Genomic DNA, 18,282 nt, shown 5'->3' with positions numbered 1-18,282 from the left:
ACAAAAAAAGGCTACTCACTTTGCTCTCGTAGTACTTCTCCATCTTGTCCGTGAGGGCTGCTCGGATCACTTCTCCGGCATACTCAATTATCATCTCTCCTCCATCAATGTTGCGCTTGCAGTACAGGCCTCTTCCATGAATGCTTGACGTCACACCTGCTGACAGGAAAGCAATGACGTCACACCACCAGTGTGTTGGGTTTGCCCTAACCTGCCTCTCCGCCTCGCCCCCGCTCTCCCCAGCTCGGCGAAGCCGCGCACCGACGGAATGGAAAACCTAGCTAGAATACATAGCTTGCACCGCGACGTCACCGTGGCCGCCATCTTTGCGAACCAACTGGCTGAGACGCAGGGTGAACTCTTGCTCGAACGCGTGGAGCAAGAAACGGTGACATCAGATTAGTTCCGGTGCCCCCTCCAATCCTTTGTGTGCCGCCTTGGCGCAGCTGGCGGAACCGGGGAGAGCACAAAAGAACGTGCGGGGAGGGAACGACTGCTGTCCTCCGCTGAAATGACACTCTAATGAGATAAAAAAAGTCACGGTGGCGGCCATGTTTGTGAACCAGCGCAGAGAACCTGTCTGTGACGTCACGTAAAAGCTATGTATAGCTCCGCTGTAATAAAAGCAGAATGCGAAGGTCGGTGTGAAAGGGAGCAACAGCTTCGTTGTTCGACGGTTTTCAATGCGTGTAACTGGATTATGCCGTGGAACTGGTGCTTTTGTTGCTTACTCAAGGCACTCTCTCCGAAACACGTCATTCTCCAGTCGAGTGCGTCCAAGAAGACGAATAAGCTCGGCTTGCCCGACCGCTCGAGTTCTTTACTAAAAAAAAAGAAAAGAAAAAAAGAAAGCTCGGGGCTTGTCAGGCTTGCGCACTTCTACGAACAAGCTTCACAATTTCAGCAAAATAATATCATTGTTAAGCGCTTTATAGTCATTTTTTTAATTTATAGGTATATATAACGCAGGAGTCTCTGAAACATCAATTATTCGACTTAATATTATATTGTGCGGTTGGTTTGCAACATAGCGCCGTTGGCAATTAAATCGTCGCAGCTGACAGTGATCGATCAACGCTCCACGTCGTGCCTCGTGCACCAAAAGCATCAAACAGCGTTATCCCCTGTATACTGGGTATGAGCCATCGTACTGAAGTCAAGAAGCAGCAGCACCCAGAATTCTTGACCAAGCCCCTATACTTACATCAAGCTAATTAATTTCCTAAACAATAAGGCGCCAAGCATACGAGGAACAACCAACCAACGACCCCCGAGTGGGTATGTGTCATGTGCAGGGAAAAACAAAAAGAAAGCTCGATCGTGCCTCGCGCTCTTCTTTTCCCATAAGCCCATGCGCCGGTCTGGAGCGTGGCAAGTTTCGTACGTATCGCCGATGCGCCTTAGCAGGGACCTGCGCGACGTCGTCCCCTTGGGCCACAGTCATCCACTTGGGCCACGTGGCGAGTATTCTGAGGCGAGTTGCATTCACACTTTGCTCGCTTTCATGAAGGCAGGGCGACGTGCAGGACCGCACGAGAACGCTTATGCCCCGGTCACACAATCACTGCATGCAACTGACTGGGATCTAGTTTACTTGAGCAAGCCACTAAAGGGCATCAATCCCTATCGTGCATGATCGCGATTGAAAGTGTCTTATGACAGCATGATGTATTGGGTGATGGAACGCTCGCGAACTACCGTGTCAAGGGGCAAGGTTGATCGCTTGTTTGTTCAACGATCTATTTCATTTAGATGTGGGACTCGTGGATAATTTTTACGATGTCCGTGGACCTTTTGAGTCTTTTGTATGATGGTCGCAGAAATTAATGAGCACGCAAAAAATGGTTTAGTGTGAAAGTAGAAATGATCGGAGCACCACTTGTTCTGCTCATCTTCCCCTTCTTTTTTTTATTTTTGCATGACATCTCTCCCGTTTACATGGGGACACTGCGACATCTAGCTCATTCACACATTGCTATGTCCCACGTTGTCGAAATTCTGTGTTAAAGTATTTGCCCTAGTGTGCGCTCAATAATGTCAGTAGATCTGAAAACGGTCACCATGAAATTGTAACATAAGAGCATGGCAAGCTCCCAGAGCTATCTTTAGGATTGTTTTTTAAAATGCGGCGAATTTTCCAAAGGTCAACGTCGTGCGTGGTTTTTAAAGCGTTTAATGGAGTGAGACAGTAGCACACGTTATTTTATTATTTTGTTACAACAGCGGAAAACCAGCATGAGCTGTACTACATCGATGTTGTAATTACCTTGTCGCCGCCGATTTTCGAGACACGAAAATATTTCGTGTGAGACGGCTGCACCCTTACAGACAACGAAAAAATGTTCAATTACTCGTACACTTCGAACGTTACTGCGTTGACATCCTGGACGGACCGACGCAACCGCCATTAGGTGAACCATAAGCATGTGTTGACCAAACAGCAGGTATAGCTTGGCAACACTGACTGTATAAAATAGTGGCCATGTTGTTCGACTTTGGTTCAATCTCACGAAGCTACTCGCCATTACACCCGCATTGTCAGTGGCGGGTCACACTGCGTCATCCTATACACTGAGTGCATTGTCGTTTAATTCAAGCCGCATTGGCGTCCTCTCCTCTTGACTCGGTCGAGTTTACTACATGTAGGTGGCAAATTTCAGCGCGACAATGTGACGTGTACGCGATGCCTTGTTGCTCCTCTACGTCGTGAACGCTGACACCGTTGTCTCAAACGTAGGCATAACCAGCTGGCACCGGTAACCTTCAACGCTACCAATAGCATGTCCTTCCTCTTCGTGGCCGGCGTGTTTATAACCTTCGTCACCTTCATACTGTACATGCTCGGGCACAACCGCCTGCATCGCTCTCAGGCAAGGATCCAATTATAGGGTTTTTACACTATGTGTGTGCCCGCATAGCGATGCTCTGGCAAGTGTAGGTATGCAGGCCACACGTAGATTTGTGCACAAACCTACAGCGTAGCTATAAGGGGCTGGGCTTTTCGTATAGTGACCCTTTCCTACTTCATAAGCGGTTACTACAGACATAATAATAATAATAATAATAATAATAATAATAATAATAATAATAATAATAATAATATAATAATAATAATAATAATAATAATAATAATAATAATAATAATTTTGGGTGTTTTACATCCCAAAACCACGATATCATTGTGAGGGACGCTGTAGTGGAGGGCTCCGGAAATTTGGACCACGTTACGTTGTTTAACGTACACCTAAATCTAAGTATACACGGACCTCGGGCATTCCTACAGACATAAAAAACATAACCTCGGCATTTTGTGCTGTATTTTCATGACATACAGTCGCAGGCATTGCTTTGCATACTTATGATTTGCCTTTGCAGCTGCACTGCGATACCATTAATTTATTTCAACAAAATTCGACGTCTGTCAGGATCGTATCGTTGCCTCTGGGTTGCCATCCGTGTACAGACAGTCAGGCCCGTAGCCAGTCAGGCACCCCAAAATTTTGCTGAAGTATGTGTTTTTACCAAAAATAAATAATAAACATAGGTATTTTTCCTCAAAAAGTCAAGGTTTTCAGCACGTGCCCCCCTCCCCCCCACCCCCCGAAAAAAATTCCTGGCTACGGGCCTGCAGACAGTGCTACACTTGATATAACGCAATACTGTGTCTTATCCGTCTGTCTTGGGACTTTGCTGTAAGATTGTCAAGCGAATTGAGAAGGGTGAACGCTCACTGCGATTTTTTTTAACTACTGCTCAAAAGGAACGCGATCAGCTTTGCGCGATGTTCATCAACGTCGTTACGTTCAAAACAATAGTATTACTTCAAGAATGTTTTGTATTTCTTCCCTTCAGGTTGAAAATTCTGGATAAGAGTGTGGTCATTACGACGTTTGATCTGTGTACGCTTTCTCTCTCTCTCTCTTCTGCAGATTCAAGCGTCAAAGGCTATAGGTTCGATTCAACTAGGAATAGCTTACGCCGTTGCCAGTCTGGCGTCGAAACCGGAGCGAAATTTATTGATCAGGGATTTCGCTGTGATAGAATCAATCTTTTTGCCTGGGTAAGCTTGCTTGAACCACTTTCGGTGTCTGTTCTTCGCATTATCGCGTGGGGTTTCCCCATCCTCTGAATTACTTTGGTTTCACTGGTTACAACTTCAGTGTAAACACGTTTGATATTGTACCGGATCTTATATGGCTTGGGCGCTGTGCGCACAAATTTCTCTTCTATCACGCAATGTTGGATGACAGTTTCTCACTAATGCAGTGGCTCGTAAATTAGCTATTTCAGCTCTTAGCTGTTGTGATTGCGCTTAGAGTGTCGCATACGGGAACAGTAAAGGGGCAATTAAGTTGAGTTACCATGTTTCCTTGTGTAAGAGCCGCACCCCCACTTTGGAGTGTCCCCAAGCTTCACATCGTCGTTACGAGCATACTGGCGCGTTGATTAACTGATGTACTTATACTGAACCGCAGCTGCCAAAGTACAAGACGATACTTTGAAATCTATTGCGTCACAATGACGTACGGGGTGCTGTGCTTTCGGCTAGAAGCTGGTGAGTGTTTTATGGCGCGAGTGCGAGTGATGACCAATGAACGCCAAGAGATACCTTGTGCGAAGATATTGCGCTGCCAATGAAAATAGAAGTGCTTCTTGCAGGGTCAGTCGGATCATACCGATACTAGAGGAAACCCAGCGAAGAATTAGACGCAAATGCGAAGGGAACAAGACACGTGGTGTTGTGTTTTCTTTCATTCGTGTTTACGTTTCATTTTCCGCTTGGTTTTTTCTGAAGTATCAATGACGATAGTCTGGTGTGCGTGTCTGTATAGGGGCCTAAAATGCTCGCTCTAAATGGAACAATGTGAGTATTAAAACCATGACATTTGTTAGTGAGGCTTACAATGAGCGTGGTAGACGTGACATAAATGAATGTCTTGCTAAAATTCGTTGATTCAAGTACAGAACCGCTGCCTTCTCAGGATACTTGAACGCGAGGGAGTGGACGCACGTGCTATACAAGATACTGCCGTCGCAGCTAGAGTTCATGTATATGGATCCTTTAGGTATATACAGTAACTGTAGTCGCAGCGGCCTCCAAGGTCAGGCTGTGTTACGAAGCACTAGGGTGCTGATAACATCTAGGGCGTCGATTTCGCTGAGAAAGGCTAAAACTGGTTTTATGTCAAACAAGGGTTCTTGTCTGAGAGGCAGTGAGGGACGTAAAGGAACATTTTTCTCGGGAAGCTTGCGGGAAGCGCTTCTTTTTCGGTGCGAAGTTAAAGACAGTCAAGCTTGGCTTTCATTTTTATTCCGGTTAGTACAGATTCTAATTTTTAATGCTTTATCAGCCTAAGCTGAATTTGTGCTTCTCCTTACAGTTCTCTTAGACAAGCTTCATGGCATAGTTCTTGTTCGCCCTTTACACAGAATCCAAGTAGCCAGTTTATGTCAGCCGCGCATGACTAGAACGCATATTTCCTCATTGTCTGAGGTCATTTTAAAGGGCCTTAAACCACCTAGAGGTCGAAATTTAGTTGTGTTGTTGTAGTTGTGCACGAGTCTACAACAAACACGTAGCCGTGAGAATTTCTCGAAACGGTGCCGTAATAGCGGAGTTACACGCGTTTGATCATCCAAAAGGGGCCCTCGCTCGTTTCGCTCTTTCCTTCGCTACGCTCCGTTCGTCGGCTCGTCTCTCCCCCTGGCCGAGTGCTTCTCCTCACCGTGCGAGGAGGAAGAGCGGCGAGCGCTTATCTGCGAGCAAACAGGCTCTTTTTGTGGATGACATGAGCACACGACAATGCTAACGCCACGGCGAACGCTGAGGCAGCTGAGGATTACCGAAAGGCCCGGATAGGAGAGGGTATTGTTTCTTGGAATTCGCCTTTTTGATTTTCCTGTGCTGCCCTCTGCCGTTTTGGTAGGGGTTTGGAAGGGGCCGGGACAACCGGTATTGCCAGAAGCCAGGGGCGTAGCCAAGGGGGGGGGGGTTCAATCCCCCTCCCCCCGAAATTTTCCAGTTTTGCTTGCGTATATATAGACGCACACATACAAACGCACGCACGAACATACATAAAGTATGGTTGACACCCCCCCCCCCCCCGAAAAAAAATTCTGGCTACGCCCCTGCCAGAAGCAAAGTCTCCGAGATCATGAGACGTTTAGCGACTTTTCTGCTAGGAGAGAGCGAATGCGCGGGGGAGTCGTGAAAAAGGCGAATTAGAGGGGTGTCCGCGGCTCGTAGCACTGCCAGCGCTGCCGCGTTTGGCATTGATCGTGACAGCATTTTGAACTCGATGCGCGTGTTTACTTGAAATGTTAAAGAAATTATCGCAGGTGGTTTACGAGCCATTTAAATATTTTATCGCTGTATTAGAAGATGCGAAATAACTTAAATATTCAAGTTTACCTTCAAATATTGCACATACTAATTATCACATTAGGATGCCGAAGTAGCTAGGCCAATTATAAACATTTAAAGCGGAAAGTTGAGCTAGTTGGTAACGTGAATAATAGGACAAGTTTACTAGCGAAAAATACTGATAACTCATCTTTGTTGCTGATTTTTTCAGTATTAACAGGACCTTTGCGCGCATGCGGTCGCCACGTTGTCGATATATACCTGAATGTTATGTGTAATAAAGTTTAGTCGAAGTCTAGCGTTGTCCTGTATTGCTTCTTCTCGTCCACGTCTTTTTCGCTAGTAAACATGTCCTATTATTCAATTATAAACAGCAAAAAGTTAAAAATGTAATTCAACATAACTAGCATGCATGATCAGATCTCTGGGGCGAAAGTTTTGTTATAGCATCGCTCTCAGCTATGGTATACATTTAGCAGCTTCGGTCAATAGTGCTGCATAGAAATAGTGCCGTAACATGGTGTAAGTGTACATTTCGAGATAGTTCGTTGTTATTCAATACGAGAAATTGTTGAACATGTCACCGCTATTTCGCATCTGATGTTCAGAGGCTTACAATGTCACATTTTTAGTAGTGGTGCCCATTTGACTGAACACTTTCATTGATCGTCGGTCTACCAAGTGTTTGAGTTCAATGCGTTCTATGAAAAAAGGCGTAGCCTGTTTGTTTGTTTTCTCGTTTTTTTTTATTTTTTTGCGTGCAGATATATCACAGTTACGAAGTCTAGCCAAGCTGTTTTTGCTTTGCCCAACTCGAATTTACCACACAATCATTATTCAAGATAAAGTTTTCATGAATTATTTCCCTCTTTGTTCATTGTTTTAGGGAAGGAAGCAATGTGACGCCAGCTCATCACTACAGCGACTTCAAATTTAAGGCCTACGCTCCAGTCGCTTTTCGGTACTTCAGGGACCTGTTTAGCATAAACACCGAAGGTTTTCTGGTAAGTCATCTCGCCTCCTCTGCATGTGTCTCAGTAGCGTGGCCAGAAATTCTTTTCGGTGTGTGGGGGGGGGGGGGGGGGGTAAGGTTCAACCACCCTTTATTCATGTTTGTGCGTGTGTTTGAATGCATATGTACACATGCAAAATCGAACCGCCCCCCCCCCCCCCCCCCCATGGCAGCGCCAGTGGATGCAGCCCTACTTCTTTCTGAAGCCAGATACAGGGGCATAATAATTGCTGGGTTTTACGTGCCAAAACCATGGCATGATTATGAGGCACGCCATAGTGGAGGGCTCCGGAAATTTCGACCGCCTGTGGTCCTTTAACGCTCATCTAAATCTAAGTACACGGGCAGGGGCGTAGCGAAGGGGGCGGGGTGATTGGGGGGTTCAACCCCCCTACCCGAAATTTTTCAATTTTGCATGTGTATATATACACGCACACATACAAACGCACGCACGAACATACATAAAGTATGGTTCGCACTGGGTGGTGACACCCCTTCGCACTGGGTGGTGACACCCCTTGACCGCGTCGCAGCCATGTTGTGTCAAACAGTGGTGCTATCGCGTTGCGTGATGTCGCCCCATATTGGTTCAAACACTGGACGCTGTATACCACCCTGTACGTTAAGGAACGAAGGAACCCTGCCATCGGGGCGCCCGGCAGGTGATCCGCCAGGCTGAGCCGGGTGGTCACTTCCTCTGCCCTCTGTATGGCCTGGAGCTGGACTCCCAGGCTGGTGGAGGTCAAAACCTCCTCCCACCCCTCAGGTGAGGGAGTGGCCAGGAGATCGGGGTCTTGCAGTCCCAGAGAATGTGGTTAAGTGTGGCTGATGGACCCACGATGGGAGCAATGAGGGTCAATCGTGTCGGGGTATTACGTGCATGAATATTTTGCGGCGTGGCGCGGTGGTAGGGAAATGGACTGGGAATCAGCCGACACGGAGAATTGCACGCATGAGAAAAATTCCGACTTTGCGAAGATTGAATGGCAAACAGGCGCCGCCGTTTTATGCCGTTCCGGACGCTGCCAAACAGGAAGACGAAAGACGCCGTGCCGCCACGTTACAGGGAAGGCCGCAACCATAGTAATTTCCTATACGATAAGACTATACGCTTGCGCATCACTTAGACAACTCCCAAAGGAGATTCTGCGTGGAGTTTTTATGAAGTGCGGTCAATATGAGATAAGGAAAAGCGAAAGTTGGCGAAAGGAAACAACCTGCCGCCGATGGAGATATATAATCCACAACCTTCGCGTCACGCGAAACTAGAAATGAATCCCTGCACCGGCGAGAAATTCATGGCGGCGTAATAGCACCTCGGCGCGTTAACCCATGCGTAGACTTGAACGTCAGTCCTGGGGGAGTTTTTGTGTGATAGTAGGGTACATCGTACTTTAAATCGTCGAACATTTGTTCTAAACACGGCTTACTGCTCTCCCATGGTAAACTAATCACCCTGTGTTCTATACACAGTTCTACAACCGGGACGGCGTGCCGTTTTCCCATAAGATGAACTTGTTGGCTAATTGGTTGAACATCTTGAATCGGGAAACAGCGCGGTAAAAACGGAAGGCGAAGCCTTAGAAACGAACAACACACCACACGAGGAGCTGACTATCAAATGAAGTTTTTCATTTCAAATGAAATGTAATATGTGGCGTCACACATATCACAAAATTTGTGACGTCAACAGTTCGTCACATGATGACGCCATCGACATCGTCAATCAGTAAAAGGTAGGACGATCCCGGAGGCAGTGTGCAACACCGCGTGAGGTGCAGAAAGGTTTCGTAGGGCGGCACGCATTTCGTTTCACCAATTCAGTCGAGTCTAGGCGCTGCGTTGGCGCGGTCAAGCGTGGCAAGTATGGGTCGACCGCGCATTGTGAAAACGCCCGAGGAGCAGCGTGCTTACGATGAACGACGACGAGCTAAGGGCTCCTTCTTGGATTCTGTAGGCTTGATTCATCCTGAAAGAGCCCAACAGTACCTAAAGCTCAGCGTCTCGGAGAAGCGAGCAAACGCATCGTGTTGCTTCTTTGATAACACTAGCTGCAACATTAGGCACTCGGAGGCAGTGCACACTAACTGAACAAACATCTCGACTCGCTCATCCTTCAGAACTACCGCAGATTACTTGCAAGATAGGACGCGCGCCACCTGCTGCTGCGAGGAGGCAAGTGGCCGTGCACGCGTACGGCCACTTGTCTCCTCCTCTGGTTTAAAAACACAGATCTCTGATCAACCGCCCTTTGCACTAGCGTGCTCATCCTCCCTGCACTCTCACAACGCACTTACCCTAATCAATATAGGCGTCGGCAGGGGAAGTGCAAAAGGGGCACTAGCAAAAGGGACAAAGGGGGCAGCTTGGCAGGAGCGTAGCCAGACATTTTTTTCGGGGGGGGGGGGGGGGGTTCAGCCATACTTTATGCATGTTCGTGCGTGCGTTTGTATGTGTGCGCGTATATATATGCAAGCAAAACTGAAAAATTTCGGGAAGGGGTTTGAAACCCCCCAACCCCCCTCCCCTGGCTACGCCCCTGCCTCCAAGACAAAATCCTGCCGGCACTTAAAAAAAATCACATCCCCTCCTGCCCAGCACGGTAAGGTGGCGCGTTTTTCTTTGATCCCCACAGTGCACCACGCGCGGGGCGCGATGACATCTGATCGCGGTTAGACTTCACACGGAACATCAGGGTGACGGCAAATTTTCGCTTGCGGCTGCCCTGTAACAACTATGGGTATAAACCGCCGGTAAGCCCCTGTAACAACTACCTGAGACAATGACGTTTCCAGAAGAACAGCAAACGGTCTTCTGACGATTACGTCACAATCATTTGATCGTAGTGGTGTTGGCACGTCCGCATGCTGGCCACGAGCCGAGCAAGCCAATTCTTTGGTCGAAATGCGTATGCACTTCCGAAATGTGTTATTCAAGTTGCGTTCGAAAGCTATTTGATGTTTTTGCTGGCAGAGTACATACTTTGGACTGCTGAGCGAGCAGATATTTACTTTAATGTAATTTACATTACCTTGGATGTGTTGCATACATTTTTTTTCATAGCAGCTGAATGTATATTAACTAGGGATGGGCGAATAGTGATTTGGTCGAATAATTTCGAATCGAATAGTTCGAATAGTATTCACCGCATATTATTAAGAAAACTGAGCATTTATGTCATGACCCTTGCACAATATTTTTAAGGATTGGAACTAGGTATGAGTGAATGTCACTTTTTTGGTTTGAAATGAAGCAGCCTTGAATAGTATCAAGATTTGAATAGGGTGCAAGTTATAAGTGGACGTTACAATTTAAAAATTACTATGCCCGTATAACACGCTTTTAAACAAAATGTCACAGTTTCGCCGCAACGGCGAAGCAATGAATGCGATAGCAACAAATTGGAATCTAACGCGAAGAACGGAAAGCAGCTCGAAATTGCAAGCGTGTCGCTCGAGCCCAAAGGACGCACGAAAAAAACGCACACAGGACGAGCGCGAACTATCTTGCGTCACAGCTCGATACTTGAAGCGCACTGCTCAAACATAAAGCAGGACGCACGAAACGAACGAACAAGTACACACAGGACGAGCGCGAACTAAATGTCGCAGTTGTTACTTATTTCCGTTTGAACAGCGCGCTCATTTCGCAAACGCGGTCGCTGCCGCGAGCGAAAGACCTTCATTTAATTCAGGGACTTTACCTTCGTTGCGCTCCTCGCGCCATCTCGCCGGCAATGAAGAAACGCTTATAAGCGCCTGCCGTCTCTGAGTCCGGCCAGCGGTAAAGAGGATCGGCGTTTCGTGGCGTAGTGGCTAGCGCCACGGGCTGCGGAGCGAGAGGTCCCTGGTTCGATTCCGCGCTTCGGGAGCATTTTCTAAATTGTTTTTCTTTGGGACTTTCATATATATATATACATACTTATACATATACGGTGAATGACGGCGACAGGGACGGACAAAAACCAGCCGAGACTGTCCATATAATTACCATCGCAATAAAAAAATATGTACATTTAACCTTTAAGTGTAGCTTCGTGGCAGTGCAGATTTCCCCTGGATAAGTTGTTTCACGGCACAGCAAGCAGACGCTGCAGTGAAACCACTTTTACAGGAAGTTATGTGCAGTCAAATGTATACATATATTCGTTCATTTCGAATACTTCGAAATTTCGAATAATGTAAATTCGTATCGAAGCGAATTCGAATACAGTAATATTCATTCGAATATTCGAAACGCCCGAATAATCGCCCATCACTAATATTAACTGAAATAAAGCATGGCCCTCCAAGTATTTTCTTCGCTTCATTATTTCCGGTAAATCGTCATGCTGAGGCTCAGAAGCGAATTTGATTCCTTCCGTGACCGATTGCAGATGTCTTTATGTCACGAACCCTTGAGGGAGCTCTCAAATCCTGGCGCAAGCGGAAGTACGTTTTACCTCACCAGCAACGACGAGTTCATCATCAAAACCGTTCAACACAAGGAAGCCGAGTTCCTGCAGAATCTGCTGGCAGGTTACTACATGGTGAGTGCGCTTAAGTGGAACCCAAGAACTTCGCGGAGCCTGAGACTCTTTAAACGGTCCTTCGTGGGCCACTGCAAACACATGAGCTGTGTGTAGGATATGTGGTGACAGATTTTGTCTGCAATACTATAATGCTCATAAAAAAACAAACTCACAGGACCGTTTATGCATTCGCCTGAGACGGCCCGAAGGCGAAAGCCATCTTCTTCTCAGTCGACGTATTGATTCTCCTCACCCCCCCCCCCCCCCATTCCGAAAGCACCTGCACCTCACCTGGTATTGCGCTTCCTCCGTCATCGCTCCACCTTTGACCAAGCGGCGGTGTCATATGTGCTGACGTCATCATTTGATGTCAGGTTATGTGACGTCATGACGACGTCATTGTGACGTCGTCACGTTATGATTTCTTTCACCATTTCTGTTGATGCCGACAGTCAATTTTCGCGTTTGATGAGGCATCTAAGGCTTTCGCCTTTAAAAGAAGCAGAATCCACGCGCCTTTTCTCTCCGGAAACCTACACTCCCTACCAGCACAGACGATGTTAGATACGACTTCAGCGTCAAAGGGACTGACAACCGCCCAGAACGTGTCACAGGACATTGGTGGTGAAAAAGACTGAACCGTAGTGACAGATTCGACCATTGTTCTCGCCATTTGAATGGAATTTGTATGGTTAAATTGCGTTTGAAAGTCACAAAAACCGCCAAGTCATGAACCGCTATCGCGCTCACCTGTTTGCAGCTTGTGTTGCGTGTACGACTTCGACAGCGCCACAGATTAAAAAAGTCTAATAAAAAGTTTCACGGAGTTTTCCGTGTTACCGCTCCACGATCAGACACTCTGACCAGAATAACAGAGAGCTTAGCTAGTTGGTAAGTATTCATTATAAGAAGACAGGGCGTACAAACACGGACGTTTGTGGTGTCGGCGTTTGTTAGGCAACCACAAAGTCGTCGTTTGTGGTGTCCTGACTTCTTTGTTGTGTCCGTGTTTGCACGCCCTGTCTTTTTAGAATGAATACTCTGACCAATAAGCTTTCTGTTGCGCGGAAACAGGCACCATAAAATATTCGGGGGATGCTTGACACTTCCTAAAAATGTGAAGGCGAAAGCCTGCTTGGATCGTCAGTTGATCTGCTGTTGAACTTTCTGCTGACATGCTGAACTTTATAATGAACGCTCTGCTGATGTGCTGTTGAAGTTTATGTTCAACTTAATGCTGATGTCACGTCGAACATTGCGGCGGTATTTCTGTCAGACTTTACGTTGAAATTTGGTTAAACTTTCTGTTAGGCTTCGGAAAAACTTCCCATTGATTATTGTATACATTCTGATGACATCTATGAACTGTTATATTGACGTTTGTAGAACTTTCGCTACTCATATTCAGATAACCTTACAAAGGCGAGACCTGCCACGGTGGTCTAGTGGTTATGGTGCTCGACTGCTGATTCGAAGGTCGCGGGATCGAATCCCGGTCGCGGCGGCCGCATTTTCAATGGAATGGAAAATGCTTGAGGCCCGTGTACCTATAGGTTGAAGTGCACGTTAACACTACGCTGTCCCTCGTGATCACATCGTGGTTCCGGGACGTTAAACCGCAACAATTATTATATTATTACAAAAGCAAGACATACCTAGTTTGGATCGAATGCTTTTAACTTGGCAAGTATTAATATTATACAAATGAGTGCTCACCGAAATCTCAAGCTGTCACAATGAAGCGCAAGTTGCGCTTCATTGTATCAGCTTGTGGTTTTTATCCATTGGCAGCGTTTGTCTGCCCCCGCAAGAAAAGCACATAGCCCTAGAACAACGAACGGCAAAAGAAAAGGTCACAAGAATAGCAGTTTGAGCGTGCTGGTATTCCACGACGTTCTCAGTGTTTAGCGCAACCCAAACAGAGTAAAAGGAGGCGCTCTGTCCCGTGTCCTTCCTTCTGTTTGTGTTCTCTCGCGCCTTAAAAGCAATTAAGAGTAAAAGGAAACAAAGGTAGTGTAGAATTGAGGACAAGACGACAGCGCTCACGCTGTCTTGTCCTCCTTTGTCCTAACTTCCGAACCAGTTCGAAGTTGGCTCATGCTGCCGTCTTGTCCTCCATTCTCCCCCTACCTTTCCTTCTACCCCGACCTTTGTTTTTATTATTTTTTTTACTCTGAGTTGAGCTTAACACTCGCAGCGAAACACAAAAGGTGTCAGCATTTGACCTGTGCACATCATTTACTGTTGCCCCTCCCCTCCCCCCCCTTTTTTTTTTGCTAGCGGTGCACAAACTAGACGGTCAAGGCCTACTTCTGGGATTACCTAGATACGCCGTTCTTATACTATCACACTCGTCTTTTGCGCAGAGCTTTACGCGATGCTGCAAAGAAAAAAGCAAGGGCAGGTCAAACTGAAAAAAAAAAAGTGTCTGTCGCGTGCGTTTTCCAGAACCTGAACCATAATCCGCGAACCCTTCTGCCCAAGTTCTACGGACTCTACTGCTACCAGTGCGGCGGCAAAAGCGTGCGCGTCGTGGTGATGAACAACCTTCTGCCCTCGGTGGTGCCCATGCACCAGAAGTTCGACCTGAAGGGATCCACCTTCAAGCGCAAAGCGAGCAAGCACGAGCGCAGCAAGCGCTTCCCGACCTTCAAGGACCTCGACTTCCTCGAACAGCATCCCGACGGCATCCTGCTGGAGACCGACACGTACAATGCCCTCATGAAGACCATCCAGAGAGACTGCCAGGCATGGCTACTGTACTCTTCCTTTTATTAATGGCTTTGGGGGTTGACACTAAAGTGAAACAATGCATCAGTTTAGACCAGGGGTCTCAAACACGCGGTCCGCGAACCTATCGCTAGCAGCCGGGGCCGCACATGACTGTCTTCGTCCCATATACTTTTTTTTTTCTTAATAAGTATGTCCAAAAGCTACACAGACATGTCTCGTCTCAAGCATTATTTTCCTAAGGTAATCCCCATGTGGTCACCACGTGTTGAAACAGAACCATGCAACAAAAACTCGGTATTTCAGAATCGGCGGCCAGATTTCAGTCACTCTGCAGATCGGTATACGATGATTCTCGAATCCTGACCCCAAAGCTCCTTCAGAAATGACCCATATATAAGGTATGGGAGGGGCATTCTTTCAAATGGCAATTTTAACTGACATCTTGTTCATTCACGGTCCCCCCCCCCCCTTCCCCGCTTAAACCTTCTTCACTGCCACGGCCCTTGCGGAACTCTATTTGTTGACTGCGGCCCGCTGGCTGATGTGAGTTTGAGACCCCTGGTTTAGACTGTTAAATTATACTCTGCAAACTCGATTGTCGTTAATTTCACCATCACAGGCTCATTAACGGAATAGAAAAAAGAAATCTAGGTGAACGTTTCATTTTTAAATTTCGTGCCGAAATCTCCGCACGTGACGTCACGTACTCCAAAATGTTTTATTCGTATTTTGGCTTTCCATAGATATTGTGATAGTGTACAGCGCACTCGAACATCGCTAGAACGAAATGCGAAGTGACAAAATGCCGGATATTACGAAGTAATTTTATAATATACACGGGACTCCCTGCTGTATTATGTTTTCTACCATATAAGGCAAAAGTGCAAGGGAAGATGGCAGCTTGAAGAGATGGAAAATTTGTGAACACGGGTTGGAGCCGACGTTTCGACAAGCGGACATGTCTTTTTCAAGGCTGCAACTGCTTTCAGTTGCAGCCTTGTAGAAGACAAGTCTGCTTGTCGAAACGTCGGCTGGAGCGACACCATGTATGTGTCTAGGGATTTTTCATCGCTTTTGTGTACCATGTAACTCCTACACGAGTTTTTAAGTAAACTCGAAAATGTCATACCCCTTGATATTTGCATGGCTTTTCTCATTCAAAGCCTCGTTTTAACTAAGCGAAATTGCCCTGCCAATGGGTATTATAAATATCATGGGCTATATTTGTCTCACGAATAAATGTGGCGTGTATGTTTATTTCCACGGAGTTTATGTTGTTATTTACCTGTTATATCAATAAACTTAGCTCGAAGTTGGCGTACTGTGTCTATCATTACCACTCGCTAACGCTGCTCATTTCCTGTCCTCTGTCTTCCATCGCACAAACAGCACATGCTCGCCAACTAATTCTCACTTCGTTGTGCACTCGTGCAATAAGACGTCCGCGCGCAGGTGCAGTAGTTACACTGTTCAGATGCTGCCCCGAAGGTCGCGGAACCCGCGGTCGCGGCGGTCTCATCTCGATGGAGGCGAAATGCTAGAGGTCCGTGTACCGTGCGACATCAGTGCACGTTGGAGAACAAACGAGTGTCGAAATTTCCGGAGCCCTCCACTTCGGCGTGTCTCATAATCATATATCGTGGTTTTGGCACGCTAAACCCCAGATATTATTATTACCGTGCAGGAACGCGAGCCAGGAGACGAGCCTTGAGTATTTACGCCCCTAGTGACAGCATCAGTGTGATTTCAGTTTATTAACACCGTCAGCAACATGATCAGAGCTTTCGAGCAGGTGCAATCAAACCTCGCGTTGCGATTGGGTGAGGTGATCGAGCACGCATCGTGCAGCGTAGAATTTCAGATAGGTTGTGGCTTGATAAAAAGTCGTTCTTAAAGGGACACTAAAGGCAAATATTAAGCCGACGTTGATTGTTGAAATAGCGGTCCAGAAACCTCGTAGTGCTACTTTTATGCCAAGGAAGTGCTTATTTTGAAATAAAATCCCGCATCGCGTTAGCGCACTCCGAATCACCCGCCTGAAAGCGGTGTTTCTCACGTCACTGCTGCCGTGCCTAACGTTGCCCACCTTTACTGCGCGGCGGCGTGCACTGGCGCCGTGCGCCATTCGGACATCCGGCAACATCACATGCATGCAGTATTTTGTCGAACTTCCTGTCAGAACAACTTTCACGAGCGTGCAAAACACACGTGGCAGTACGCGATACCAAAGCTACCACTGAGACGCGACCGCGTCAGCGAAGCAGGGTGCCGGGCGAAGCGCAGTTCGGCGGAAACGGAACTTTTGAACCACGCGCGCCGTTCCCCATGGCAACGCCAAAGAGGTTCTTTTTTCCATGAATCAAACTGAAACGAAGAATCAGCCTTTTATTACGTCTCTTGATGCAAGGAAGGTTCTTTTTTATTGCAGCTAGCTTGATTACAAGTGATTAATTGTAGTCGAACTCTCTCACGTCATCGGGATCATTTCCAAAATGTGCCGCTCGTGGCGCTCATCGTGTGATACATTTGGCTTAATTTCTCGGTAAGTAGGGCACTGCTGGTTATAATATTGTCGTTTTAGACGTTGTCATACATTAAGCTTTCACTGTGACATAAATTGTTATTTGCCTTTAGTGTCCATGGTCGCGCGATAGTGAAATGAATTCGTCACGTACGTAACTCATGGGTGTTTACTAAAGGCATTGCAGTTATATTCCTCCATCAATTTTCTGCCCTCAAAATGCGATTGATCGGAATTCATTGCGCTGCAGAAATCAATGCTTTTTTATTTTTTGTAGGCCTGAAGCCGTTTATGAGCTCCATAAGTACTGTCCTTAATAATAGCGAGTTTCGAGAACTCTTGTTACGCAGAGCTGTGTGATCTATGCGTGGAATGAACACAAGCTTCCGCTATACCTCGGTCCTCTCGAAACTCGGTCTACCAAAAATTTTCACTCAAACTTATAATCAATTGCTTATCGGTTTAGATAGCTTACATTTGTTTAGCCGAAGACGAAACTCTGCAAGTTTTGGGAACTTTCGAGCAATATGTGGGCACGTTCTGTTCTCGACCATTTGTGCAGGTATTGGAGAGCTTCAAAATAATGGACTACAGCCTCCTCATAGGCATACACAACATCGACCAGGCGGCGAAGGAACAAGTAGTGAGTTCTTTCAATGTTCATGGAACCGAGTTTCTGAATATGGAGGTTATAGTCATCCCTGTTGCTTTTGTGCCGGCACATCACAAGTACGAGCAAATATGCCATATTTATTGACTCACAGTCATTTCTTTTCGAAATTTTGCCAGGAAATGGCTCCAACGCGACTCCAGCATAGGATTTCCAGTAAAAAACCACTGACAACCTCGCAAATTAAGGTATTGGAAATTAGGCAATGCAGAATCTTACGCTCCATATTTAGTCGCTCTTGCTCTCCATGTCGCTTACGGTGTTACCGGAGTTAATATGCCTTATAAGTTATAAGTTATTACCAAAGGTTGTCATTGCTCTGACGCATGTATTGTAACAAGCAAGTATAGGGAAACTGTTTTATGTCGAAAAGCCTTAGATGCCTCATCAGGCGCGAAAAGTGACCGTCAGCGGCGGCGTCAACACAAGTGATGCAAGAAATCATCGCGTTATTACGTCGCTATGACGTCAC

General features: G+C 46.6%; 1 protein-coding gene across 1 annotated transcript in view; it reads left to right on the top strand.

Annotated features, from left to right (window-relative positions):
• The first annotated feature begins 2,780 nt into the window (after positions 1-2,780).
• The window catches only part of LOC119394869 (phosphatidylinositol 4-phosphate 5-kinase type-1 gamma), a 32,006-nt gene continuing 16,504 nt past the window's right edge, over positions 2,781-18,282 (top strand). Inside the window, 6 exon segments of the mRNA XM_049416002.1 lie at positions 2,781-2,870; positions 3,930-4,060; positions 7,251-7,368; positions 11,752-11,904; positions 14,335-14,634; positions 17,703-17,783. Of these exon segments, the coding sequence (XP_049271959.1) occupies positions 2,781-2,870; positions 3,930-4,060; positions 7,251-7,368; positions 11,752-11,904; positions 14,335-14,634; positions 17,703-17,783 (873 nt within the window).

Source organism: Rhipicephalus sanguineus, chromosome 5, assembly GCF_013339695.2.
Source record: "Rhipicephalus sanguineus isolate Rsan-2018 chromosome 5, BIME_Rsan_1.4, whole genome shotgun sequence".
Lineage (NCBI taxonomy): Eukaryota > Metazoa > Arthropoda > Arachnida > Ixodida > Ixodidae > Rhipicephalus > Rhipicephalus sanguineus.
The sequence above is the reverse complement of the archived record's forward strand: the minus strand, read 5'-3'. Positions and strand labels throughout refer to the sequence as shown.